The sequence below is a fragment of the Callithrix jacchus genome, chromosome 13 (genome assembly GCF_049354715.1).
Source record: "Callithrix jacchus isolate 240 chromosome 13, calJac240_pri, whole genome shotgun sequence".
Lineage (NCBI taxonomy): Eukaryota > Metazoa > Chordata > Mammalia > Primates > Cebidae > Callithrix > Callithrix jacchus.
Genome location: NC_133514.1, coordinates 66,333,800 through 66,361,668, shown reverse-complemented (window position 1 = coordinate 66,361,668; position 27,869 = coordinate 66,333,800). Strand labels below are relative to the sequence as shown.

Here is a 27,869-nt window from a genome sequence, read left to right as displayed (position 1 = left end):
TGTCGTTCGCTGCTGAACATATAACACAATGAACAGGTAACAAAACCACCTGGCTCAAATGCACTTCGTTCTCCAGCCTCCCCCCGCCACCCACTCGAGCTTGCAGTGGGGCAGGGAGGCTTCAGGTTCTCAGGAGTTCCAGGAGGCAGCTAGGACTGGGGAGGGCAAGGGGCCGGCCGTTCTGCACGGAGCAGCGGAAATGTCTGAGTGAGAGATAAAGAACTCAGCAGCCAGAACATTCAACAGTTTTATTTGCTGTTGGGGAATGAAGGGAACAGGAAGGAATGACAAGGAGAGGAAGGAAGCTCCCGGCTCCTGTCAGGAAGATAGGGCATGTGGTACAGTGGTTTGTGTGAAGCGGCCACCTCAAGCAGAGCCTTCGGCCGATGACAACAGAAACCCTAGCAGGGAAATCTATGATCAGAACAACAACAGAAAGCCAAGGAACACAAAACGCGTATGCGTTTGGTATGGATTTCCTGCTTAACAGAGGGTTTATTAGGGGGAAAAAAGGAAAAGTGGTGACTTCTAAGTGTCATTGGGCTGGCCCGGGCTTGGACCCCTGGAGCGGGCACAGTGGGGACTGGGCCACACTCTCTGCTGCCCGTTTCCTCCGGAGGCAGCTGCAGCAACCTCTTTGCTTGTCTGCTTCCTGTCTCTTACCTAACTGCTCACTAGAGGAGTCCCGGGCCCCCAGGCCGGCTCTGGGGAAACTGAGTCAGACAGAACTGGCTAGTGTTATCCCGAGGAGTGTGGCTGGGTGGAGCTTCCCCACAGATATCTGAGTGTGGGGAGGACTGGAGAGGCTTCAGGGCAGTCCTGAGAGGGGGCAGGGCTTACCAGGGGCTAAAGCTGCCCTCCCTGGTGGAGGTCAAAGGGCAACACCTCAGAGTCAGTCTGCTGCATGGCCGTCTCGCTGCACAGGCTCAGGCTTCCTCCCCACTGAAGCCTAAGGCTGGGACGTGTCTGGAATGTTCTTTGTTACAGGGGCGCCTCTGGCGTGACTTGTGTCTCTCACCCTCCTCATCTTCCTTTGCCTCCGAAAAGCTCGTTATGGATGTGCAAAAGGAGACCTCCCGATAAAATGCCTTCATTCTCAGCCCCAACTCCTCCCACATAAATTAAAACCAGCAAAACTGCCCATTCCATAAATCCGCAGGCCAGGATTGAGTTTAAAATGAAAATGCATGTTTAAAAATGGACTGCTGACTTCATGGGCTCACCTCATAGATGCTAAAAACCAAACAAAAGACCCCAACTCCAAGTAAATTAACCTGATTTTATGACACAGGAAAGGACTTAGGCTTCTCCCCATGTCTGGGCTGGTGGCCTATGTCATCCATCGGGCGTCCCCCTGTCCCCACCCCGCCCCCAGAGCTTGGAAGGAAACTCAGGGCAGATGGGCAGTGGAGAGCTCTCTGGGCCATTCCAGATACCAGAGGCCTTGCTTCTCAGAAAGGCTCTCCTGCTGCAGGCACTGACCAGAAGCTGGGTGGCTCATCAGAGATGCAAGGTGACAGACCCCCTGTGAGGAAGGCCAAGGGCATTTTGTAGTTCGGACAATGGAGGCACCTTGAATATTTTCTCAATTTGCTTTATAAACAGCAAGTGCCCTTACGTATCAGCTGATTGTTTTCAATCAGCTCAAGAGACCACATTCATCATATCCTCTCCCCCTCTCCCTCCTCCCTCCCCCCCAACCCCAATCACTGTCTTACAACTGATTCTGGCCAAGGAAATTTGTTAGCAAAATATTTAGGACTAAACTCAGTGAAATCTAAGATTCTGAAGGAGCCAAATATTCTGTTTTGGCCCTCACCAGCTGCTGCTTGAATTTCTCCATCCTGCAGGACTGTCAAGAATCTGACAGCTCTGCTAACAAAAGCTGCAGACACTAGGTTCCATCCCCTCTCTCTGGGTTGGTGTGTGACGCTCTGAATCTGTGAGCTCACTGGAATCAGCGTGTGCAAGGGAATCAGCAATGGAGGGCAAAGGTGACTGGTGAGACACACATCTACACAAACGCATACAGGTATACAAAAAGCAACAGGAATTTAATTATCTTTGTACATGGCCACAGGCTCTCTTCAGTCAGGGGAACTTCAGCTGGCACCTCTCCCTTGCAGCTACGAAGCAACAGTGTGGTGACATGCCTCATACAGACTATCCCGGTAAGCCGGGACAAGTCACCATTAAGATCCTTCACAAACGGCCCTGGGCACATGGGAATGGTAAGAGCCACCGCCTCCTTAGCTCAACCACAGCTCCAAACGCAGTCTGTCCCAGCTGGCAAAGGCCTCAAACACCAATCATGCATCGTGCTCCTATTCTGGGTTTTTATAAAACACTTTTATATAGAGATATAGATAGCACAGTAAATGTGCTTATGAGGCACTCTAACATAGAGGACAGGAAAACACACTGTGGGGCGCTGCCCCAGCCGTCTCCACAGTGGAGAAAGTGCGAGGGTTAAATACACGTGGCAGGGTGGCAGACAGCAGGAAGTTACAGAGCGCCACGCTCCACGCCCTTCCACGTGACTGACTCATCCCACACTGAGAACTCGTCTTCTTTATCCCCTTGGTGGGTAGGAGCAGTAACAGAAACAAAGTCATTTTCTGAGGGTGGGCGACGTCAAACTATCTGGTACCGAGACAGCGATTCTTATCCAGAACTCATCTAGAAATAATTGCCGAAGGCCAGCCTGGCTCATGGCCCCAGGCTGAGGGCTGCTCTGTAAAGGGTGGGACAGGCTCTGGGGGTCTCGGGCTGATGCAGTATCTCTCAGACACCTGTACATTCACACACTCGCATGTCCCCGGGGAAAGTGCACTTCCAATGGCTGATACAAAAATAGACTGGCACACTCTTTGACACAATGAGGGTATCTTTTAGGAGTTTTCTCCCAGCTTCTGCAGACTCTCTTCCCCTGTATGCTTAAGCCCTTCACACTCCAAGTTGGAACAGATCTGGAGAAGGCCCTGGACCACGCTTGCAAAGTCTGTGACTGCTGGGGAGAAAGACCGGGCTGCGGCAGCTAGGGGTTCTCGCTACTGGACAGCGGGCAGAGCTTCTCTGTTCTCAGCACGTGCCTGCTCTTCCCTTGCTCTGAGGAGTCCATAGCTCACGGCTCCTCTTGGCTACAACCAAGACTCCCTAGAAAGCTAGTACTGCTTCTCCCCAAACCATGTAGAGAGGAAGAAAAGTCTGGTATTTTGAGTTCTGGTTTTTTTCATTTCCAGTAGTAAGTGTTGCTCCAGTGAGCAGAGAAGAAATGGTCCTTGGCTCTCATCGGGGCTGGTGCTAGGAGCTCTGCACCAGGCGTCTGTAGTGAGGCATGACTTCGTGCTCTGGCAAGTGGAGGGCAAATTCCAAGGCCACCAACACCGGGAATTCAAAGGCAATCAGTTCTCGCCTGTTCAGCCGGAACTTCTCTTCCAGTTTCTGCAACAAAAAGAAAGAAAATCAAAGGCATTTTCATTTGAAATTAAAATTCTACTCTTTCTGCAACTGCAGCTTCTCTATCCAGCAGCCAGTGAGTGCTTTGGAGAAATCCGCTTTGGGCAAAGCTCTGTGGAGGAAGAAAGGGAGGCCTGGGCTGTGCTTCCTGCCTTCGGTCCTGGTTGTGAAGGAATTGCACCTTTTCCGGGGGCCGCCTGGAACCACACATACATCTTCTGACATCATTTAATCCTCTCAGTAATATGACGTGGTTGATGTTCCGTATCTCTATTTTACAGATGAGAAAATAGACTCCAAGAAGTCAGAGAACTTAGCCAGGGTCACATGGGCAGCAAATTGCAGCATTGAGATTCCACCCTAACTGGGACTCAAACTCTACCTGCAACAACTCAATGATTCAGGTTTAAAGGGAAGACTAAAAAGAAAGCGAACCAGCAGTGGCTCACACTGTAATCCCAGCACTTGGGGAGGCCAAGGTGGGTGGATCACTTGAGGTCAGGAGTTCGAGACCAGCCTGGGCAATATGGTGAAATCCCATCTCTACTAAAAATACAAAAATTAGCCAGGCATGGTTGTAGGCGCCTTTAATCCCAGCTCCTTGGGAGGTTGAGGCAGGAGACTCAGTTGAACCTGGGAGGTGGAGGTTGCAATGAGCCAAGATAGTGCCGCTGAACTCCAGCCTGTGAAACAAAGCGAGACGATGTCTCAAAAATAAATAAATAATAAAATAAAACAAAATAAAGCAAACCACCTACAACAATAAAAACCATGTGGTAAGTTCAGAAGGGAGTGCACTGATTCTACGTAGTTCAGTCCTTTCAAGGATCTAAGTCCTCGGAAGTCCCCCACTTTCACAGTGCCACACAGCTGGTGTGTATCTAAACAGGGCTGAGCCTGGTGGCATCTTGCATATCCACCCAACTGGAGGGGCTGTTGGCGATGGAAAAGGAGGAGAACCACCAAGGTGGGGATGGGCAGGAAGGGCTTCATGTTTGCTCAGGCACATTCTGCCTTGGCGCAAACCCAGGTTTCATCTTCCTAAAACAAATCCCACCCACAGAGCAGATGTTGACTGCTTTCAGATGATAACTGCGATGAGATCTTGAGTTACGTTTCTTGCTACTGTGAGTGGCTGGTCAAACCCTTACGTTACATTCTGCATCAACAGGATCAGCTTTTGCTGTGTGGTATTCTGCTCAACTATGATTAAATGTGCACATTATTTATCATTTTATAAGTGTTTGTTACATCTAAAGATTCATTAGTTCTTGGTCAGGCATGGTGGCTCATGCCTATAATCCCAGCACTTTGGGAGGTTGAGGTGAAAGGATCTCTTAAGGCCAGGAGTTTGAGACTAGCTTGGGCAATACAGCGAGACCTGGTCTCTACAAAAATAAAAAAAAATTAGCCGGACACAGTGGTGTACGCCTGTAGTCAGCTACTTGGGAGGCAGAGGAGGGAGGGTTGCTTGAGCCTGGGAGGTGGAGGCTGCAGTGAGCTATGATGGTGCCACTGCACTCCAGCCTGGTGACAGAGTGAGACCTTGTCTCAAAAAAAAAAAAAAAAATTATTAGTTCAGCAGCTATCTGTATACGCCTATTGATTCTCAACTCAGAGTTGGTGTCCAATGGTCACTTCTAGGTTCACGTGTTTACTGTATAAGCTACATGATTTTGTACCATTTCTTAAACTCTGTTAAGCACGGACCTAAAGAATATTCTTTTTAATTGGGGAGTACCTACCTTAGTGGCCTTTCTGCTTTTTTGCCTTTGCCACTGAAGATGGCTAGACAGTGAGGCATATGGGGCATTGAATTAACCATGTCTTTTATTTTCTGTCTTCTGATGCTTTGATATCTGGGGCCTGGCTGACTCAGGGTTAACCCAGGGTTAGCCAAATCCTCCAGTGACCCCTTTTGCTTTTCAAATGCAAACCAACCAATCCAGAGGCCACATTCCTACCATCTCCTCCATGGGCCTCATACTTAGGCCACTATCCACCTGCCCTTATCACTCCGGAGCCAGGCACCAGACAACAAGGGACAGCCCCTAGGCCCCAGAGCTCACCAAAACTATTCAAACTAGCCAATCCCAAACCCACATACCCTGCCTTATCCATTCCTTTCTGTGAAAATCACAATCAAGGCTCCCTCTGCCTCCTGACCCATTCCAGGGCTTCCAGACACAGCCCCCACAGCACAGCATGCCCCTTGTTATGGGCTGACTGCTGTGTCCCCCCATATTCATATGTAGATGCTCCAGTCCTCCATGTGAAGGTACTAGGAGGTGGGGCCTTTGGGAGTGATTAGGTCAAGATGAGGTTGTGGGCATGGAGTGAAGGGATTTGGAACCTTAGAAGAAGAAACCAGAGGGCTTGCTTTTCGTCTCTCTCTCTCTCTCTGCAGTTAAGCATCAGCAAGAAGATGCCTGCGAGCAAGGAGAGGAACCTCACCAGGACCAAAGCAACTGTTCCCTTGATCTTGGACTTCCCAGCCTCCAAAACTATGAGAAATAAATTTGTCATTTCAGCCACCCAGCCTATGATATTTTGTTATGGCAGCACCTTGGGAACTGTAACAAACTATCTCCCCAATGGATCTGTCTTCTGATCACTTGGCTTTACTGTACCTCAAATTTTCTATTAATACATTGAATTCTAAAACACGCATTCATGTAGCCTCCAAGGAGATCCGTGTGTCCTTGCTTTGGGAGGGCTCTCCTTTAAAAGAAAAGAGATTCCACCCTGTCAAACTCAACGCCTTTCCCCAAAGAGGAGGCAACCAAGGAAGGAGGAAGCCAAGTTTGATAGTAGAAGCTCTGTGGGTCACACTGCCTGCGTGGGAATCTCTTGCAGGTACAGTGACTGCTACGGCTGTGGGAATGACTGCATGTTGCATGGTGTCTGAGAATGGATTTTTTTTTTTTTTTTTTTTTTGCCAATCAGTTTGAGCTTATGAGGTTGCTCAGGTTAGCCTTGAACTGATGACCTCGCCTTCGCGAGCGCCATGACCTCTGGTGGGAGCCACTTTGGACCCCCTGAGAATGGATTTTAAGGGCCAGACCCAATGGCCAGTGCTGAGGATCTTTGGTCTTGTCAAAGTAGATCATCACTATGTTCTAAGATAGCCTGACTATTCGCACTATGGGAAAGACTTCATAGTCTTCCTTTTTTTTTTTTAGACAGAGTCTTGCTTTTGTTGCTCAGGCTGGAGTGCAATGGTGTGGTCTTGGCTCACTGCAACCTCCACTTCCCAGGTTTAAATGATTCTCCTGCCTCAGCCTCCCGGGTAACTGGGATTACAGGCATGCACCACCATACCCAGCTAATTTTTTTGTAATTTTAGAGATGGGCTTCACTATGTTGGCCAGGCTGGTATCGAACTCCTGACCTCAGGTGATCCACCCACCTCGGCCTCCCAAAGTGCTGGGATTACAGGCGTGAGCCATCGCACCGGGCCCATAGCCTTCACTTTGATTGCTCACTAAGTCTCAGAATCCTTCCAGTCGGGGTCACTGACCAAAACCTTCTGAGGGAGGAACCCCAGACTGGAGCATTCACTCTTTCAGCCTCCAGGACGAAGGCCACTTACGTCAATTAAATGCTTGACTTCGTGTTTTTTGAGGTCACTTCCGATTTTGGCTGCTAACAGCACACATGCTCCAGCACACAGCTTCCGGTTCTGTTTGTTGAGCTTTCCCTTGAGGGCGAGCTTTTCAAAATAGACGAAGGCCATGGCCACCGTGGGCTCCTCAAGGCCACAGTCCTCCTGCGCAAGCTTCCGCATCTCTCGTTTCAGGCTGGGGAGACAGGCAGGAGGGAACAGTCACGTGAAAACTTAAGTTTCAGCAGACCCCAAAGAAACAGTCTACTCCATCTTGAATGCTTTTTCCCTTTCTCACTCCCAGAGGGTGACCTGGACTGGGATGACGTCCCTGGGAGTGTGAAGGCTGTGTTATGCATGGGAGCAGACTTCCAGAGCTGGGCTTTGCACTCTTCTCTGTTGGTCAGGTTGTACAGAACATGCTTATTTTTATTTACTTATTTATTTTTGAGATGGAGTTTTGCTCTTGTTGTCCAGGTTGGAGTGCAATGGCGTGATCTCAGCTCACTGCAACTTCTGCCTCCTGGGTTCAACTGATTCTCTTGCCTCAGCCTCCTGAGTAGCTGGGATTACAGGCATGAGCCACCACGCCCGACTAATTTTTGTAATTTTGTAGAGATGGGGTTTCACCATGCTGGCCAGGCTGGTCTCAAACCCCTGACCTGAGGTGATCCACCTACGTCAACCTCCCAAATTGCTGAGATTACAGGCTTGAGCCTCCCTGCCCGGCCCCATGTTTACTTTTAGTCTTGCTCCAGACCCAGCAGTCACATGCTACCACCATCACTACTTCCAGGATGACAACGCACAGGTGCAGCAGACCAGGTGGGGAGAGTGACAGGCCAGGGCTCTAACGACCACCATACAGGACACACAGGACCCCACTGACCACAAGGGGATGTCCAAGAGTCTCTCTAGAAACCTAGAGTAGAGCTGTCCAGTATTAAAGAGGCACAATATCTTGGAGAGCCAATTACAGACATAAATTAGGTACTTGGTCTAAACTCTGCCAAATACCTGCTATGTTCATTAGCCAGAGCAGAAAAACGGGCTAAGAGCATAACAATCCATGTCCTTAGAGAGGCTGCCCAGCAAATGGACAGATGTGAATATTTCATTATTCTCAATTTAAAAAAATTATTTGGCTTGGAACATGCCAGAATCAAATAAGGATTAGGATACACACATGTAAATGTTGGCACATATTCCAACACCATGATGGTGTGCCGTGCAGCTTCCATTACTACACACACACATACATGCACGCACACACACATGCCCCTAGACTTTTGCCAGCATGAGCATGGCATACAGACACCACAACACAAGCCCAGTAGTGCCAGTTGTTTTGACTATATAGCCGGGGGATGTGGGTCACCACAAAGTCAATTGTAGCAGAGTGGCAGGGGAGACGCAGCCTGACTCTGTTTTGCCTGCTTTGGTGATGGCTTAAAGATAGGGCTTGGCTGTCACCTCAGGACGCATGACTGTGGGTAGACTTATCTCATCCCCTATAGTGCCAGCTCTTTCCCTTCTGCTTTGCCTACACTTCAGAAAGCAGAGACCTGAATGTTGCCCATTCTCTCTGAGTTATCCATAACACAAATCTCATTAACTAGCTAGCTGCAGAGAACATGACATAATTCTTTCACCGAAGGAACCTCCCCTCATCCGCATCAACCAGGAGTCAAGAGCTGTGCCTCGTGTCCTGCTGTCCTTGTCTCTCCTACCACACCACAGCACCAAAGAGCCAGCATCCAAGGGTCTCCTTTTGCTGAATGTGACAATGACTCCATCAGTGGAACCACGGGAAGGACCACTGGACAGATGACCAGCTTACTGTGTGTGGAAAGAGGGGTTTGGAGAGAAAGGGCGAGGGCAAGTCGAGCCTCCCATACCTCCTAATTTTGCTGAGTGTCAGCTTAATGTGAGGAAACTTCTCCTTGAAGGTCTCGTTCATGTCCTTCTTGAGATCAGAGGGCTTCACATAGTCAATCACTGTTGTCTGTAACAGACAGGAGAACACGGGTCACTTCTTAAAACAACGGTCGTATGTAATCATCATGCACCACTGCGACCAACTGAACAACTCCCAAAGCCATAAGCAATGGGAAAACAGACTGGAGCTACAACAAGGACTCAGCAGAATCCGGGAGCCTGAAGAGGGCTGTGGCCTTCTGGAGGTGAGCGGAAAACAAGTCACGACTATTAGGATGAGGTGACACTTAGGAAAGCCGGCCTGGAGACCATCAGAAGTCAGGGCTTCTGCCAGTTCGCGTCGGCCTGTTCACATGGTACAGGGTTTAAGCGCGTGGGGCTTGGAGGTGAACAGACCTGGGTTCAATCCATACTTGACCATTCACCAGTCCAGCGGCTTTGTGAGACTTAATCACCCCAAATCTCAACTCCCATGTCTGTAAACAAAAAACAGTAGCAGTGCCTACTTCACACAGCTTTCTGAGAACTATAGAAGTGCCCTGTAAGATGCCTGGCATATAGCAAGTGCTCAATAAATGTTAGCTACTGTTCTTTTAGGTTTTTAAATGGTAGTAAAACATACATCACATACAATTTACCATCTTAACTGTTCAGTGACATTAAGAACATTCACATCATTGTGCAGCCCTCACTACCATCCATCCACAGGGTCTTTCCACCACCATCCATCCATGGGATCTTTCCACCACCATCCATCCACAGTGTCTTTCCACCACCATCCATCCACGGGATCTTTCCACTACCATCCATCCACGGGATGTTTCCACCACCATCCATCCACGGGATCTTTCCACCACCATCCATCCAGTGTCTTTCCACCACCATCCATCCACGGGATGTTTCCACCACCATCCATCCACGGGATGTTTCCACCACCATCCATCCACGGGATCTTTCCACCACCATCCATCCACAGGGTCTTTCCACCACCATCCATCCACGGGATCTTTCCACCACCATCCATCCACAGGGTCTTTCCACCACCATCCATCCACGGGGTCTTTCCACCACCATCCATCCACGGGATCTCTCCACTGTCATCCATCCACGGGCTCTTTCCACCACCATCCATCCAGAGGATCTTTTCATCTTCCCAACTGAAACTCTCTGCCCATCAAACACCAACTCCCCATCCACTCCCTCTAGCTCCTGACAATCACCACTCTACTTTTTGTCTCTATAAATTTGCCTTATGTAAGTTGAATTGTCTATTTGTCCTTTTGTCATAGGCTTATTTTATTTAGCATGGAATATATTTTTTTCTTTTTTTTTTTGAGACGGAGTTTCGCTCTTGTTACCCAGGCTGGAGTGCAATGGCGCGATCTTGGCTCACTGCAACCTCCACCTCCTGAGTTCAGGCAATTCTCCTGCCTCAGCCTCCTGAGCAGCTGGGACTACAGGCACGCGCCACCATGCCCAGCTAATTTTTTGTATTTTTAGTAGAGATGGGGTTTCACCATGTTGACCAAGATGGTCTCGATGTCTTGACCTCGTGATCCACCCGCCTCGGCCTCCCAAAGTGCTGGGATTACAGGCATGAGCCACCGCGCCCGGCCCTTTTTTTTTCTTTTTTTTTGAGATGGAGTCTTGCTCTGTGGCCCAGTCTAAAGTACAGTGGTGCAATCTTGGCTTGCTGCAACCTCTGCCTCCCGGGTTCAAGCAATTCTCCTGCCTTAGCCTCCTGAGTAGCTGGGACTACGGACATCTACCATCACGCCCAGCTAATTTTTATATTTTTAGTAGAGATGGGGTTTCACCATGTTGGCCAGGCTGGTCTCGAATTCTTGACCTGCCTGCCTTAGCCTCCCAAAGTTCCTGGGATTACAGGTGTGAGCCACCGTGCCCAGCCTAGCATGGAGTCTTCAAGGTTAAATTTCACTGTAGCATGTGTCAGAATTTCCTTAAGGATTGGACACCATTCCACTGTATGTATATAATGGTAGCTAGCAACAGTCTTTGGAAATCTGTGTTTCCTCCTCCCCTCCCTATTTCTAAATTTGATAAATCCTAAGGTTGTGGCCAGGTGTGGTGGCTCACACCTGTAATCCCAGCACTTAGGGAGGCTGAGGTAGGCAAATCACGAGGTCAAGAGATCAAGACCATCCTGGCCAACACAGTGAAACCCCATCTCTACTAAAAATACAAAAATTAGCTGGGCATGGTGGGGTGTGTCTGTAGTCCCAGCTACTTGGGAGGCTGAGGCAGGAAAGTTGCTCGAACCTGGGAGGCAGGGGTTGCAGTGAGCTGAGATGGCGCCACTGCACTCCAGCCTGGCAACAGAGTGAGACTCTGTCTCAAAAAAAAAAAAAAAAAATCAAAGGCCCCTTGGACTCCTTTCTGAACACCCTGGTCTTCCTCGCTCCTCTGTGCCCTGCAGTGTGAACTCGGAATTAAACAGTTTTTTTCTGGGTTTCCCCAGTTCGTCTCATCCCTCCTCCCGAGTACGCTTGCCAAGGCTGGGTCTCTTTTGGCTGACTACATGGCATAGTCTTTTTTTTTTGTGAGACGGAGTCTTGTTCTGTTGCCCAGGCTGGAATGCAGTGGTGCAATCTCAGCTCACTGAAACCTCCACTCCTGGATTCAAGCGATTCTCCTGCCTTAGCCTCCTGAGCAGCTGGGACTACAGACATGTACCACCACTCCCAGCTAATTTTTTTTTTTTTTAAATGTAGCTGACCAGCCTACCAGGTCTTTTATGCGGTTCAACATACACAGTGATACCAAGGTAAGACAAAGGAAGTTCCAGTTTGGATGCCTCCATCTCCCTCCCCTGGAGCCTGATCCAGTGACTGTGAAAGCCAGAAAGAACTGGGGCAGGTGCCTGGTCACGGGGAAGGCTGCTGTGGTTCGCCCGGCAGGTGGGAAAGGAGGAAGGTTTCACTTCTTCACAATTTGGATGACATCCTCGTCCTCCAACATATAGTCTTTACCCACTTTCTGAGGATTGTGTTTCAGAGAGACCCCAGACCAGAGCATATTTAAATTCTTTCATAAGATTTTTGTGAATCTTCATGCAAAAATCCTCCACTGTGGTCCTGGAGTAAGGAAGCACCACTGGGGATATGTAATCTGCTAACTGGCCTTTGGGTGTGGTGTCAATTCTCACTAGTTTCAGACAGTCCCAGACCTTTTCCAATAGGTCATCAAAATTCCAACGGTGATGGGCTGAGATGGGTACACAATGAAGCACCTTATAGATGATATGCAATTCCTCAATGGAGATTTGGTCAATCTTATTTAACACATAGATACAGGGGATATAAACTGTTTCCTTCCACCACATCAATGAGGTCATCAGCTGTAGCATCACTACATAGAGTCACATTGGCATTAAGAATCTTGTATTCAGCCAGAATGCTTTTCACAGTTTCAGTATCCAGCTCACTCTGGGGGCAAGTGGCTGTGAGATTAATGTCTCCCTTGTCCTTCTTAAAGCCAATGTTGGGGAGTTTGCTGTTCAAGCGAGTGCCAAAGCCTTCCAGTTCATTTTCAATTATCTTCTTATGTCCCAAGGGTTTCAGGACATCCAAAACAATCAGGATCAAGTTACAGGTTCGGGCCACTGCAATGACTTGACAACCTCTACCTTTCCCATCCTTGGCACCTTCGATGATACCTGGGAGATCCAGGAGCTGGATCTTGGCACCTTTGTATCTGATGACACCAGGCATGGTGGTCAGAGTAGCGAATTCATAGGCTGCTACCTCAGAATACACCCCTGCCAGGTTACTAAGCAGTGTTGACTTCCCCGCAGATGGAAAACCAACAAATCCAATTCGCGCATCACCTGTCTTGGCCACATCAAAACCTTCTCCTGGACTTCCACCACCACCACCCTTTGGAGTAATGAGTTCTTGACGAAGCTCAGCAAGACCACCCTTAAGCAGCTCTAGGTGGTATGCTGTGGCTTTGTTCTTTTGAGTCCGAGCCATCTCAGCTTCTATCTCCATGATCTTAGCCAAGGTGCTGCTCATCCTGGAGAGTCCCCTATGGCCTCCACACCGACTGTCTCTCTTCACACACCTGCAGGCAAACTGCCACCGGCACCAGGCACTACTCTAATGTTTGTATTTTTAGTAGAGACGGAGTTTCACAATGTTGGCCAGGCTGGTCTCAAACTCCTGACCTCAGGTTATCCACCCACCTCCACTTCCCAAAGTGCTGGGAATACAGGTGTGAGCCACTGCACCCAGCATATATACCATAATCTTAATCAGCCAAAGCCCAGAAAAGAAGAAACAACAGATTTTGATGTGAAGGTCAATTCCCTGGAGGACTCATGCCTGCAAAGCCCATCGAAGGTTTCCTTAACAGCTCTAACAGAAGTTGGTGGCTTTCTCTGGACACCTCCATTTATAGGACACAGGATCTTAGTGCAGATGTGTGGAATGCCTTTGGTGTCAGCTAGTAGCAAGGAGCAGACAAGCAGTCAGTTCAAAGTGATCTTTATAGTCCTGTCTTTGCTTCTCTGGTGAGTAACAGCAAAGCATAGCAATAGTAACTCCAACAATCCCACCAGACTTGTTCAGAGTTTTCCAACATTTGGCTGAAAGAGGACTTGGTGGATGCAATGCCACGTCTTCTTCCTCTGATACATAGTCTTTCTGGCCCAATCAGGAAGGTCTCCTGACCAGGCCCAGATGTGCCCATTCTGGTCCCAGCTAACCACGTGCCCTGCAAGGAGCAGGGAAGTGGCATCTTAGCTGTGAAGTGCCACAGTATTTGGACACATACACGGTGTTTGGCCATTGCTCTCACTGTCAAGGTCAAGCAGAGTAGGCCCCTGTGGCAGCCCTCCAAGGTAGGTTTGTTTCCCTTCTACTTTTAAGAACGGCTCTATTTCCTCTCCAACAAATATCCCGTCTGGGTTGAAGGGGATGCAAGATTTCATTTTGGAAACAGGCAGTAGAACGGGGGACCACATCTAACATGCTCACCTCAAGCTGGGAGGGCCCAGCAGCCGACCCTCCTGTTTCCTAAGTAACCAGCACCTTCCTCCTGCTTCTCAACCCCTCACCCCCCATCCAGGAACCCTGAACTCTCAGAGACAGGCCTCTCCTGCTCATCCTCTACAGAGGAAAGTCAGGAGGTTTGCAATGATGTGAGCAGGCTCAGGCACCTGCCTTTGTTGGAGCCCTGTAGCCCTGTGAGCACCCCCAAGGATATCCTGCTGCGTATCGATTGTGTGGATTTTTAGGCTGGGTTCTGTTGAAGGCCTGTGGGAGAGGACTGGATCTCTCCTCGCAGCAACCACAGCCCTATGCTTTGCTCTGCCTTATTTGTAGATACATGCAACACTTCCCTTGAAAGAGAGCTCTCACTGCTTAAAAGGATGTACGCAAATATGTCCCACCTCTGTTTGCAACAGAGGCTCAGAAAAGTGAAAAGGCTCACCGCAGACCTGAGTGAGCCACAGGCAGGCCCAGCGTGGGCATCCGGGTCTCCAAGAGCAGCTGCTTCCAGCTGGCACCCCAGGCACTGCCTTCTTGCTTTTCTTTCCTTGATGGTACTGAATAAGCAGCACAGAGTAGTTCCCTACCCAAGGGCTCTAACCAGGATGTCTGAGAAGATGGCTGGCAGGGGAAAGAGCTGGGGCAGGTCAGGTCAAGTCTGCCTTCAGCAAGTCAGGCAACAGGAAGAAAGTCATTCAACCTCCCTGAGCCTCACCCTCATCTTCTCCAAAACGAGATAAGAAAACCGATGGGGCTGCTCCCCTGGTTTATCTTGAAGATCAAAAAGAACAAAATGTACATAAAAGACGCTGGCAAATTTGATCAGGAGCACAAAGCAGGAGATGGCAGTAAGTCTGGGCTCTGCTCCATGACAAGTTTTCCAGCTGATTTCCACGTGCCAAATCCACGGGACTTACTAATCAGATTCTCCTAGTCTGGCTATTGCCTACTCCTGGTTCGGCTTGGGATGCCACTTCTGCAGGCTCCTCCTGCTAAACCGACGGGGCTGAGGCTGCTCTCCCCGGGACTCCACTCCATTCTACTCTACGATCTGAACATCCAGCCTCCTCCTGGGATGCCCTGCTGTGCTACAGAGGCTGGAAAGCTAATGGTTACACTTCCCTGACTCCTTTGCAGCTAGGATTCCAAAAACAGTTCTGGCTCCTTCTATCGGATGCTCTAGTATGTGAAGGCAGGGCTGGAGTGAGGGCTCTGCTTCTGTTGCTTCTGCTACCGAGAGGCTCAGGGCAGGAATCCTCAACTCCTGTCACTAAGCTTCTGCGTCCTCATTTGACAGGTGTAGACCACAGCAGGGCAGTATGGATCAGGAGCCAGTGGCCAGTGCCAGTTCCCCAAGTCCAAAGCCAGAGTCCTGGTCCCAGGCAGCAGCAGCCTCCCAGGTGGCATAGCTCTGAAGTGTGGCTTGGGGATCATTCTCGTCAATCATTCTTGTAAGGTGTTTATTAGATACATTTTTTCTTTTTTTAATTTTTTTTGGGGGGATGGAGTTTTGTCTTATTGTCCAGGTTGGAATGCAATGGCACAATCTCAGCTTACTGCAACCTCCACCCTCTGAGTTCAAGCTAGTCTCCTACCTCAGCCTCCCAAGTAGCTGGGATTATAGGCATTCGCCACCACACCCAGCTAATTTTCTATTTTTAGTTGAGACTGGTTTTCATCATGTTGGCCAGGCTGGTCTTGAACTCCTGACCTCAGGTGATCCACTTGCCTCAGCCTCCCAAAGCGCTGGGATTAAAGACATGAGCCACTGCGCCCCGCCCTTTTTTTTTTTTGTTTTAAGAGACAGGGTTTTCTTACATTGCCAGGTGGGACTCTAAATCCTAGGCTCAAGTGATCCTCCTGCCTCTGCCTCCTGAGCAGCTGGGGCTGCAGGCCTGTGCCCCTGCGCTGGCTCTTCCTTCTTAAACTCGCTAGAGTGGATGCTGCACTTCGGAACTGAAATGCACCTGGTGTGCACATGCTTTACTTTGCATTTACCATTACCGAAACTGAACCTGGCTCAGGGAAGCGGGGCTGGAGGAGGAGCTTCTGATCCCCATAAAGGCACTGACGATATCAGGTCACTGGAGCTCTGAGTCATGTCCCCGTCCCTGAGCCACACTTCCTGACCTGTCCCTGCTTTAGAGGGCCCACGAGAGCCAACAGCTCAGCTCAGCCTGTGGCTCTGCAGGGGCAAAGGCAGCAGGGAACGCCAAGCCCACCCTGGTCTGGGCCTTGCAGAAGAGGCTCTGTCTTTTTACAAGTAGCCTTGTCCTAGCTCTTGGGGTCTAAAGCTGGGGAGCCCATTTCCTGATAGAGAGGTGGAGAAAAATCCAAGTTAGGTCCTGGGGAGGGGTGTGCCGGGAGGGCCCATGAGTGTATGCTGTGAGACCCTTGAGCCCAGTGTTTGGCGCTGCATAAGTGGGGCATATGTGGCAGCCGCCAGGAGGACAAGGCTCTCCAGTCATCTCCTAGGCAACAGACTCTTCTGCATCCTGGGTGTGCTAGCTGCAGGTACAAGTGGGACTCTGCACCTCCCACCGGTATGTTCTTCTGTGTGGCATTCCCAGCTGCAGGGCTGTGTCCTCACAACTGGCCCTTACACTAAGTGGGAGGCCTGGGGTCAACCTGACCTGTCCATCTAGCTAACATTCAGCTGTCTGCTCTTGAGTTTTTTTGTTTTTTTAAAAAAATTAGATAAAATACACATTGGTGTGGGGGTCTCTGCAAGCCACCACCTTCCTGCCAAGGAGAGCCTTTGCTTGGACCAGAACTCCCCAACTTTATCCTTGAGGAGGTGGCAGCAGCTGCATCTCACTGAACTGTCAGCCTCTCTGCACCGTTCCCTGTTTTCTAATCTCCAAGTGGCCAGCAGACCTGGCCCCCTGGCCTCAAGAGGGTATGGCAGAGGGAAGCATTCCAGAGAAAGGGCTCCACTGGGGAAGGCCCAGCATGGACACAGATCAGCATCTCAAGGGGTGGCTGCTTTGGGAAATTCAAGGGCATCTGGAGAAAGAGGCCGTGAACTTGCACCAGGGCAGACTTCTGCTGCCTGTGCCAAAGCGGGTGCCTAGTGACACAGCCACTCTAGTCTGTTTGCTTAAGTCTGTTCCGGGAAGGAAGGTTAGTTTGGGGGCAGTGAAATACCTCCAATACCCAAGATGGTACAGAATGGTAAATCGTGCTCATTAGTCTGAGCACCATGTGGCGGAGAATGGGAACATAACTGCATGTCGTTACTGTGTGCTGTAACAAAGTACCCCAGTACAGGGGGATCGAGAGATAGAAATGCATTGTCTCCCAGTCCGAGGGCCCAGCAGTCTGCAATCAAGATGCTGGCAGGGTCCTCCTCCCTCTGCAACTCTGGATGGAATCCTTTTGTTGCTGCTTCCTGGCTTTGGGCAGCCCCAGGTACTCCTCAGCAAGAGGCATCACTCCAGCCTCTGCCTCCATTCCCACGTGGTGTGCCTGTCTTCTCTCTGTAACTGTGTCCTTTGTTAAGACCGGTCATATTAGGGCCCATCCTATTCCAGTATGACCTTCTTTTAACCAATTTCCCTCTGCAGTCACCCTGTTTCCAAATTGGGTCACATTCTGAGGTACTGGGATTAGGACTTTGTATGTTTTTGGGGGAACACAGTTCCACCCATAGCAGTAGCTTGTTGTTAATGGTGCTACTGTGCAGCTTTGCTGGGTTCTGGACCCAGAGCTGACCACAGCTGTGAGGCCCACAGCCCCCACATTGGCCCCAGCTCTGTCCCACATAGCAGGCTTTGGCCTGAGGGAGAGCAGTATGGGTTTCTTCTGTCCTGGCCTCCTATCGGCTGTGCTCTCTTCAGCCTTACTTTTGTCCCTGCTTCTCTGAGCTGTGGCTCAGTGGGGAAGAACACAGGCTCAGAAGCCAGAGCCCTGGGTTCAAACCCCAGCTCTGCCACATGGTGCCCGGTGGCCCAGTACACACTGGTTAGGAGCTCTGAGCCTCCATGTGCTCCTCTGGCTTCTCCAGCACCCACTTGATGTTGACAGCGGCAGGCACCTGATTTGCGGGGCTGTTCTGTGTTCTACTCCTGCTCAGCTGCATGGGATACACAACTGCCACAGGAGACCGGGCAACCCCCACTGTGGCATCAGCTGCCAGATCCTGGTTTGGAAGAGACCCTGCATATCTGCTGCATCTGGAGCCCACTGTCTGCACTAGCCCCACACTGTCCAGACTCTGGAAACTGAATGGATCACCCTGAGCCCAGGGCCACCCCCTCCAGGCACATTCCAGAGGAGATGACAGTCCTCAGAGTCATCTCAGCTGCAGGTCCCTCTGAGTTCTGGACCCTGAGCAACACTCCAGGGTACAGGAGGTCATGATTCCCTGGCACATCCTGTCTTGAGGGAGCCTGATGGTGGCACCTTAGAGGCTGGGCGTCCCAACCATGCCAAGAGATGGCATCCTCTCTTCAGGGCTGGGGGTGAGCTGTGGAGGCAGTACTAGAACACTGAGACACAGAGGCAGGATTACCACAGCCCCCAGCCACTCTTTCTAGTGTGGGACTGAAAAAATAAAAAGTGAGGCCAATGCATTATTCAGGTTTGAACTGTATGAATTATCAAAACTTGCAAGCTGGGCATGGTGACTCTCACCTGTAATCCCAGTACTTTAGGAGGCTGAGACGGGTGAATCACTTGGGATCAGGAGTTTGAGACCAACCAGGCCAACATGGTAAAACCCCGACTCTACTAAATACACAAAAATTAGCTGGGCATGGTGGTGCATGCCTATAGTCTCAGCTACTCGGGAGGCTGAGGCAGGAGAATCACTTGAACCTGGGAGATGAAGTTGCAGCGAGCCGAGATGTTGCCACTGTCTTCCAGCCTGGGTGACAGAGTGAGACTCTGTCTCAAAAATACAAAAAAAAAACCAACTTGCAATGCCTGAGTTTTGCCAGCGAATGCTACTATAAATCAAAGTGCTAATTAAACAAGCTGCAACTCCTTCTTGGCCTGGGGCAGTCTGAGTGACCACTGTTTTCAATGCCACCCAATTCCAGGCCATGGGATTCACCAGACGAAGGGCTCCTCGTGGCCCGCAGCCATGGCCCACAGCAGAGCCAGGTGGTGTGATGGATGGGTGCTACCACCCTGCAGCAGGCAGTTGTGTTTCTCCAAGGGTGGTCATTCTGTTCACCGAGTGAGAGGTCACTTGAATGCCTGGCTGCAGGGAAACTGTGTGCACAGCTGAGTACAGGGAAAGGGAAAGGTCAGATGGAAGGGGCTGTCCACAACACCGATGTCCAGAGACGCAGTTCACAAAGGGGCCCGCCTGCCCTGCACTGCCCTGCCCTGCCCTGCTGGAGACAGGGAGTGAGTCTAGAAGGTGTAGGGTGGTAGTGAACAAATTCCTTCCGAGGTAACAGGAAGAGAGAAGACCACAACTTCATTATCTAGACGAAGAGTCTCCCATATCTACTGCAGAAACTCTGATACATCTTTTGCTTTTTTTTTTGAGACAGGATGGGTGACCCTGTCGCCCAGGATAGAGTGCAGTGGCACTTATTGCAACTTCTTCCTCCCAGGTTCAAGTGATTCTCATGCCTCAGAGTCCCAAGTAGCTGGGACTACAGGTGCAAACCACCACAACTGCCTAATTTTTTAGTAGAGATAGGGTTTCATCATGTTGGCTAGGCTGGTCTTGAACTCCTGACCTCAAGTGATCCACCCACCTCAGCCTTCCAAAGTGCTGGAATGACAGGTGTGAAGCACTATGCCCCGCCCATCCTTTGCTTTGTATAAAAACAAAGCATCTGAAAAGAGAAGGGGCCTCCATGGGACTGAACTTGGGCCCCATCCTGGCCCAGGGTAACAATGCTGTGAAGTGAAGGCCTATCGGGTGGGTTGGGGTATAACGGGAGAGGATGGGGAGGCACACATGGCCCAGCAACAATCCTGGAGAACAGTTTGGGGCTCAGAGCAGACAGGTGGCTGGTCTGATTCCAACAGAAACAACGGAAAAGGTACTTCCACTCCAGGGTCTGATAAAGCTCCAGCCTCCTTCATTTCCTACCCTCCTGTCTTCCAAATCTCCCCAGGAATTCTTATAAGCAGTTCTAAGCAGATGTGAGCTTGCCGTACACTCTGCTACTGTTCTCCCCTGACCCACAGGCATTCCTACTGCTGCCTGCATCCCAGGAGCTAGCTGTAAGACCTGGGGCAGGTGAGCAGGCTCTGCAAGCCTTGGCTCCACACCATGCCTGTGAAAGGAAGGAGGGATACAGAGAAATGATCCGGACAGCTCCTTCCAGCGCCAACAACCACGGTGAAACCAGGCTCGCTCTTCTGCTTTGGCCACACTTGTATATAGGCGTTCCGGCTCAGCTGGGCACTGGAAAGCAGATGTTCCGTGCTTGTTAAGGTAATTAAGCAGCACAGTGGCCCTCGACTAAATCTAACCACCAACAGATGGGCATTTCAGCTGTTCTAGGCATTAATCCTTTCCCTAAGAGGACCGTAAATCACAAGGAAACGATGCAAATAAGTGGGTAGCCTACGCAGCCTGGGGCTGCATTTGTTGCTATTTCTACCCATCGAATCCAAAATACCGAATCCTGGATTGACTCCTTCCCACTGAACTGAAAGGGTTTGCACATGGAGAGGAACACAGGAGGAAAAGCTGCCTCTGCTTCAGGTTGACATGGCCATGGGGATTCTCTGGGTGGTTCGGAGCACGTTCGGTGTCAGGTATTTCAGAACTCCTGCAGTAGTGTCTCCATGCACTTGAGATGACACCAGGTGACTGGCCCTGAGTTCCCCCACACCCAGAGAGTATTTGCATGCACTTCTAAACACAAGCCGCTGAAACCCTGGCTGCAGAGCATGAGCCAAGCTGTGTGTGGAACGTCATGTTCAGAATCACAAAGTGATTGTCAAAGATCTGGGACAAATACAGAGAGAGAGCAGACACTGCAATATCTTGGGTAAAATGTCAAACTCATATTTTGTTTTGTATTAGTTTTTCTTTTCTTTCTTTTTTTTTTTTTGAGACTGAGTCTTGCTCTTGTCACCCAGGCTGGAGTACAGTGGTGCAATCTCAGCTCACTGCAACCTCTACCTCTCGGTTTCTAGTGATTCTCCTGCCTTAGCCTCCTGAGTAACTGGGACTATAGGTGCCTGCCATCACACCTGGCTAATTTTTGTATTTTTTAGTAGAAACAAAGTTTCGTCATGTTGGCCAGGCTGGTCTCAAACTCCTGACCTCAGGTAAGCCGCCCGCCTCAGCTTCCCAAAGTGCTGGGATTACAGGCGTGAGCCCCTGCTGCCTTATATTAGTTTTACAAGAAAATTAAATGGTAAAGGAGGCTTTAAAGTGAATTCTATGGTGCTAGAATTCTAATAGTGCTGTTAACAACAAGAACAGACAAAAAATCAAAACCCACACCCACAACAACCCTCCCTTTGTATTAGTTCTTGTTTTTTTTTTGAGACAGTCTGGCCCTTATCGCCCAGGCTGGAGTACAGTGGCACAATCTAGGCACAATGGGGCATTGCAGGCACTTGATGTGAACACTTACACCTCAAGCTGGCAGGACACTCCTCAGCTACCCGCTGGCCTGTGCCCCTGACCGAGCCCTTTCAAGCCCCAGGAAGTGCCTCAATAGGGAAGTGCCACGCGCCTATGCTTCTAATGTGATGTGACATTTTCTTAAAGAGGGCCTCACCCCACAACTAAATAAGCCTCAGTCACATTGAAACCTGAAGCCTTGGAAAGGGTCTTACAAGGGAGGGGAACCCACGCTCCTTTAGCTTCCCAACAAATCCACCCTGCAGACAGGTAAGAAGTGCCTAAACCATCCAGGTAACTTCTAATGAAATACATATATAGGATATATAATTATATGAGTTTGACATTTTACCCAAGATATTGCAGCATCTGCTCTCTATGTATTTGTCCCAGATCTTTGACAATCACTTTGTGATTTTGAACATGAGGTTCCACACACAGTTTGGCTCATGCTCTGCAGCCAAACCTCTATCATGGGGTGGGCAGAGTCTAATCACCTACTTCATGGAGGGCTGAGTTAGTCTTTCTTTTATAGAGTCAATTACTTCCCACTGCTCAGCACCTCATGCTGTACTGAAAAATTAAGTTATAAGAGATATTCCCCCAACCCCGGGGAGACATGAAGGTGGTGGGAGAGCTTTCTCTACAAGTACTTAGATTATAATATACAGTAAGTAAAAACCAGGCACTTTATCATGAAGATCAATCTGAGGGGTTTCTCTTGAGATTTATATGCTTATGCGTATCATAAACGATGTTTGCGGGTGTTTTTCTGATGTGAATGTGGTACAAGAGGGATTTCTTAGAGAGGAAAAGAATCCAGAAATCCATTCAGGTAACTGAACTTTTTTTTTTTTGCATTATCTCAGCTCTCCTACTTTCTCTCTCCTTTTAATTGCTTTCCACACCCATAAAGGGGGAAAAAACACAAAAACCCACTACCGACCTGGCCTGCCAGGTTCTAATGAGAAATAAAAACTCTCTAGTGAAGCTTTAATTATGTGCCAAGCGGTGCAGAGAGCTGGGAGCATCTGCCCTCCCTCTGAGACACACCATCGCCGGCAAGAGTCTGCAGGCAGCCAAGCGGCTCAACATGCTCGCCTGTTCTGTGGTCACCTTCTAGAAACTTGAAGACAAAACCACTGGGCCAGCTGAAATTTGTTTTGCACACCTGTCCCAGTAATTTTTTTTTTTTTGAGACAGAGTTTCACTCTTGTCACCCAGACTGAAGTGCAGTGGCATGATCTCAGCTTACTATAATTTCTGCCTCCCGGTTCAAGCGATTCTCCTGCCTCAGCCTCCTGAGTAGCTGGGATTACAGGCACCCACCACCATGCCTGGCTAATTGTTTTGTATTTTTAGTAAAGACAGAGTTTCACCATGTTGACCAGACTGGTCTTGAACTCCTGACCTCAGGTGATCCACCTGCCTTGGCCTCCCAAAGTGCTGGGATTACAGGCGTGAACCACAACGCCTGGCCCGGAATTGTTTTTTTTAAGTTCAAAATCTCACTCTTGCCCTTACACAGTAGATAACAGTGAGAATGACTTGCATGGATCAAAGTTTAAAAATACAGATATGGGTACAAGGCTAATTTGAAAAGGGTGCCATCTGCGCTCTGTTGACAGGCTTTACCTCTGGAAGCTTTGCACTCTAAGACATGTCCTGACTGTGGTGATGAGGGGCCTTTTTATATTGTACTTAGGACACACACGCACAAGGATAAACATTCAGCTACATCACGGCTGGTTAATATCACCTACACTAGGACTCAGAAATCCTGCTCCTAGGTATTTACCCTAAGAGAAATGAAGAAGTATTTCCACAGGAAGACATGCACAAGAACACTGATGGCAGCTGCGTGAACAAACGTCTATCAACAGGAGGAGGGATGAACAAACTGTGCTGCATCCTATACCTACCACTCAGCAATTTTTGTTTGTTGGTTTGTTTTTGAGACAGAGTTTTGCTTGTCACCTAGGCTGGAGTGAATAGTGCGATCTCAGCTCGCTGCAACCTCTACCTCCTGGTTCAAATGATTATCCCGCCTCAGCTGGGATTACAGGTGCCTGCCACTATGCTCAGCTAATTTTTGTATTTTTAGTAGAGATGGGGTTTCACCATGTTAGCCAGGCTGGTCTCAAACTCCTGGCCTGAAGTGATCCACCCACATCGGCCTCCCAAAGTGCTGGAATTACAGGCATGAGCCACCGCACCTGGCCCACTCAGCAATTAAAAAAATATATATACTGATACACATAACATGGGGAAATCTCACATGTTAAGTTGTAGGAAAGAAGATGGACCCCAAAAAAGTATATGCCATAATCCTATTTACATAAAGTTTCAGAATAGGTAAAACTAATCTATGGTGACAACTGAGAACAGCGATTGCGTTGGCAGGAAGGAGATGGGAAGAGTGGGATGGGGAGGAGAACTTTCTGCAGGGACAGAAATGCTCTATGCTCTATATCTGGATCAGAGAGAGGGGTGGTTACAAAATTCATAGAAATGCACTTCAAAGAAACAAGTGCAACTGATTGTCTGTAAATTACTCCTTTTAGCAGCTGCAGCAGGATTTGATGGCTGAAAGGATTAGCTCATCAATTTGAGAGCTGCTTGATTCAGCAGAGCCTACGTGAGCATCTCAGAGCCTGATTTCCACAGGAACAGAACATCCCAAAACACTGGAGGACAGTCCTAGGATTTCAGGTGGGCGCCTCCACTGGGCTGGCCACACTGGACTGAAAGATGGGACAGGCAGCAGGACCCCAGGGCCTTGGGGGCTGAAATTAAGGGAGGTGAGCAGCTCCACACAGACAATTGGCCTGTGACCTGCAAGCCTGCTCTTTCCCCAATCACCAAGCAGAGGTGTTGCAGGAAGCTCTGGAGAAACCTCACAGGTGGGTGGGTGGTGCCAGGCTTCCTAGGCCTGACATCCACTGCAGGGGTTGGGTTGGGGGGTGCCCTACCACCCAGGAGGGAATCTGCCCTCTGTCTGGGCAGAGATCCCCACACCAGCCTAGTGGCCAAATGTGCCCCAGGCCCTCAAAGAGGGTGTTTTGCAACCTGGCTCAAAGGAGCCACGGCCTATTTCAGTGCCAGCTCCCTGCGCCTGGGGCCGAGTCACGGGGCAGGGAGGGTTTGTCAGCATCATCATCGGTGGGCTGTGCCTGCTGCCTGTGTGTGTGTAGAGGGAAGGGCAATGACTTTACACTTAGAAATATTCATTTTATGCAAAACCAACCCCCTTCATATTTTGGGGTTTTTCCACTGGGCTCTCCCTACCAAAGCCTGGAAGGGCCGCCTCCTCACCCCTCAGTGCTTGCTTCAATGCCACTCCTTGGGGAAGTCTTTCTTGAGGCGTATCCACTAGGGCCCACCTCCAACCCCTCCATCATTTCCTGTCTTTTTTTTGAGACAGGGTCTCACTTTGCTTCCCAGGCTGGAGTGCAGTGGCTCAATCTCAGCTCACTGCAGCCTAGTGTTTACTCTCTGATTTCCCCACTCTCTCCAAGGTGAAGGAGAACAGGGTTTATGGCTGGTTAGTTCTCCACTGGGTAAGGAAGCCTGGCTCATAATAAGGCCTCAATCAATATTAGTTGACAGGCAAATTCTATACCTGTTCCCCAACACACAAAAGTAAAACAAACACCCCAGGCCCCCTCAACTGGTCCACTCTGACTCCTACAAGTTCAATGCAAGTGCATGAGAAATGGCCTGTAACTCATGTTGGCTTCTAGGAAGGAAGTCTCCTGGGAGCTGGGTTGAGGCCCTTTGTAATACACCACACACTGTCAAGAACTTAGACAAGAACTCTGAAACATGGATTTCCCCCATTTTATCAAAGTGCCAACATCTGCGGCTAGAATAGGAAACAGAGGTCTCTGGGAGGCGACCAGGAAAATACTGTCTATGTGCAATTCCATTCTCTAAAGCTCAGACTATTCCCGGGAGCACTGACTGCACAGCCAACACGGCGAAATGAAAAATGATCCAGTTGGAGACATCAAATGAGGAGGGCAGGACATACATGCTGACTTGGCAAGTCTAACACAGTCTGAGGAGGAAAAGTTGTATGTGTGTACGTGCACATGCACACACACACGTACTGTGGCCTGGAACATCAAGGCTCATAGTGAAATCATTTAAAGAAAAAAAGATCAGATCTGGCACCAGCCTGACACCAGGCCTATAAAATCAGAAGTCGGCATTATCACCAGGCATAACATGTCTGCAGGAGAGCTCTCCACCAGCATCCATCAGAAATAGTGCACCTTCCTATTCTCTTGGTTACCTAGAAATCTGCCTGTAGCAGATTTTCTTTTCGCTGGCCCAAAGAATGGTCTTCATGTCCAACCCGCAGGTCAGCAGTTCTGGGGCTGACTCCTGGGCTGGGCAATGTGAAAAGAGCCCCAAGCCAGAAGTTCTAGCCTCGATCCCCCGATTGCCCATCTATCAACTAGGAGAGCTTCATTCAGACTCCTCGAGCCAGTTTCCTGTCCAGATTACTTAATAAAGAAAGTGAATTTTAATAAATAAAGTAGTGAACCACATAAAGCATCCTTATTCTTACACAAGTTGTTCCCTCTTGACATCAGGGAAATCATTCTGTTCATTTATTGAACACTTATTACACGCTAGCCTCTGCCAAACATGAATACACCCTGGTTTTTTAAATAAACAGGTCATATAGTGGAATAAAAGTAACTACACTTGTCTGTAGTTTTGCTTTCTGTGTTAGGAGTTGGGGCAATTTTGAACTACATGCCTTTGACTTGAATGCATTCTCCAATGACTAAATGCATCCTGGCGCCATGTGGCGTATGAGAATGACCACTGAACTATGTGCCAAAGTACACGAGGATAGATGCTGAAAGTCACTGGCAAGGGCCCGAGTTCTGCCTGGTGTTTCTATGATAAACAGTGGAGAACGCTAGGCTCTGAATGAAGATCTGGGGGCCCTTTGAGTACAGGAATTGGTTTCTACTCTGGCTACTGCAGATACAAGAGCCTAGAGGAGAAAAACCCCCTGGTTCACTCCTGAGGCTGGGGCTCCTGAGAACAGCTCAGGCTGGGAGCACAGGAGGAAGGGAACCAGGGGAGGAAGCGCTCGGCTGTGCTGGCCCCACATGCCCAGCTTGTGGGCCGGAACATGCAAAAGGCTGGGAGGCGGTGGGGCATTCTGGGTGGATGTCTCCCACCCAATGCTGTGTATGGCAGGCCTGGCCAATCGACTGTTCTAGAAGTGCAGCTCCCCCTCCTCCCACAGCAACCGGGGCTCTGCTTGCCGCAAGAGTCAGGGCGAGTTGGCCCAGAGAAAGCACCCAGGGCCCTGCCAGGCCCCTCTGGTGTCTGCAGAGGAGACGGCAGCTCTTGGTGGTGGGAAATGGTGGTCAGCCGAGAGCAGAAACCAAAATTACACACAGGGAAAAACAGGAAGAGTCCATGAAATAGAAACAGCAGAGAAAGGTTTTGCATGTAACACCCACAGTGTCCTACTTTCGCTTTCCCAGGAGAGAATTCTGTCATCCCCAGCCTGGGGCCAAATGTTTGCTCAGTGTGCACATGTAGGCCGGCAGCCACTGAGGAGCTCCAAACAGAGCTGAACTCGAACTCAGCACTCCAGGGATGGGCCTGGTCCTCCCCACTGGGGTCTGTGGAGGTAAAAGCTTGAACATCCCCCTTCAGAGGAGAGTGTCCCCCAATCTGGGCTGGTGACTTTGTGGATACCGGTAGTCCAACCTTCATAAGCACCCTGAAAATGGTCTTTGCAGGCCAGGTGGCCAGCAGGATTCTGGACAAGAGGCAATACTGGTCCTTCCGTAGGCACCCACACTGGGGAGCTACTCAGGAAGGACCCCAGGCAGAGTAGTCTTTGAACAAGCCCCCGGCCACCTCCAAGCCATGCCAGGCAGCTGAGGAAGTGTGGCAAATGCAGCCCCCATCCCACGCTACTCACCATGTAGGAAGGGAAGATCAGAACGCGTTTGTGCTTGCCACAAGGCCACTGGGGGTCATCCAAGAGATTTGGGTCATAGTCCATAAAGTCTCCCAGGTCGCTACCTGAATGTCACATGCAAAATGCAAAATGAGGATTAGCGGCTCCGGACCCTCCCCAGCAGAGAATGCCACGTAAAGCTGGACTGAAGCAAGGCTGGCCTTAGGTCACTTAGCTCAGTGACACGGCACTCACTGACTTTTATTAGACATCTCCTCATGCCAATCAAGTAAATTCTTTCAAAAGGGTTCACCAAATTCCAACATCCTGACATTTCTTATCATTTTAGAAAATTATATATTAATC

General features: G+C 49.6%; 1 protein-coding gene and 1 pseudogene across 4 annotated transcripts in view; both read right to left on the bottom strand.

The window, feature by feature from the left end:
* Positions 1-235: 235 nt before the first annotated feature.
* CABLES1 (Cdk5 and Abl enzyme substrate 1) overlaps positions 236-27,869 on the bottom strand; it is a 128,145-nt gene continuing 100,511 nt past the window's right edge. For all 4 annotated transcript variants that reach the window (XM_035270738.3, XM_035270739.3, XM_035270742.3 and 1 more), the window contains 4 exons: positions 27,525-27,628; positions 8,962-9,068; positions 7,052-7,259; positions 236-3,444 (listed from right to left, as the gene is read on the bottom strand). In XM_035270738.3, the coding sequence (XP_035126629.1) occupies positions 3,304-3,444; positions 7,052-7,259; positions 8,962-9,068; positions 27,525-27,628 (560 nt within the window). In that variant the 3' untranslated portion in view covers positions 236-3,303. The remainder of the gene's footprint in view (positions 3,445-7,051; positions 7,260-8,961; positions 9,069-27,524; positions 27,629-27,869) is intronic.
* Positions 11,809-13,181, bottom strand: LOC144579023 (developmentally-regulated GTP-binding protein 1 pseudogene; annotated as a pseudogene).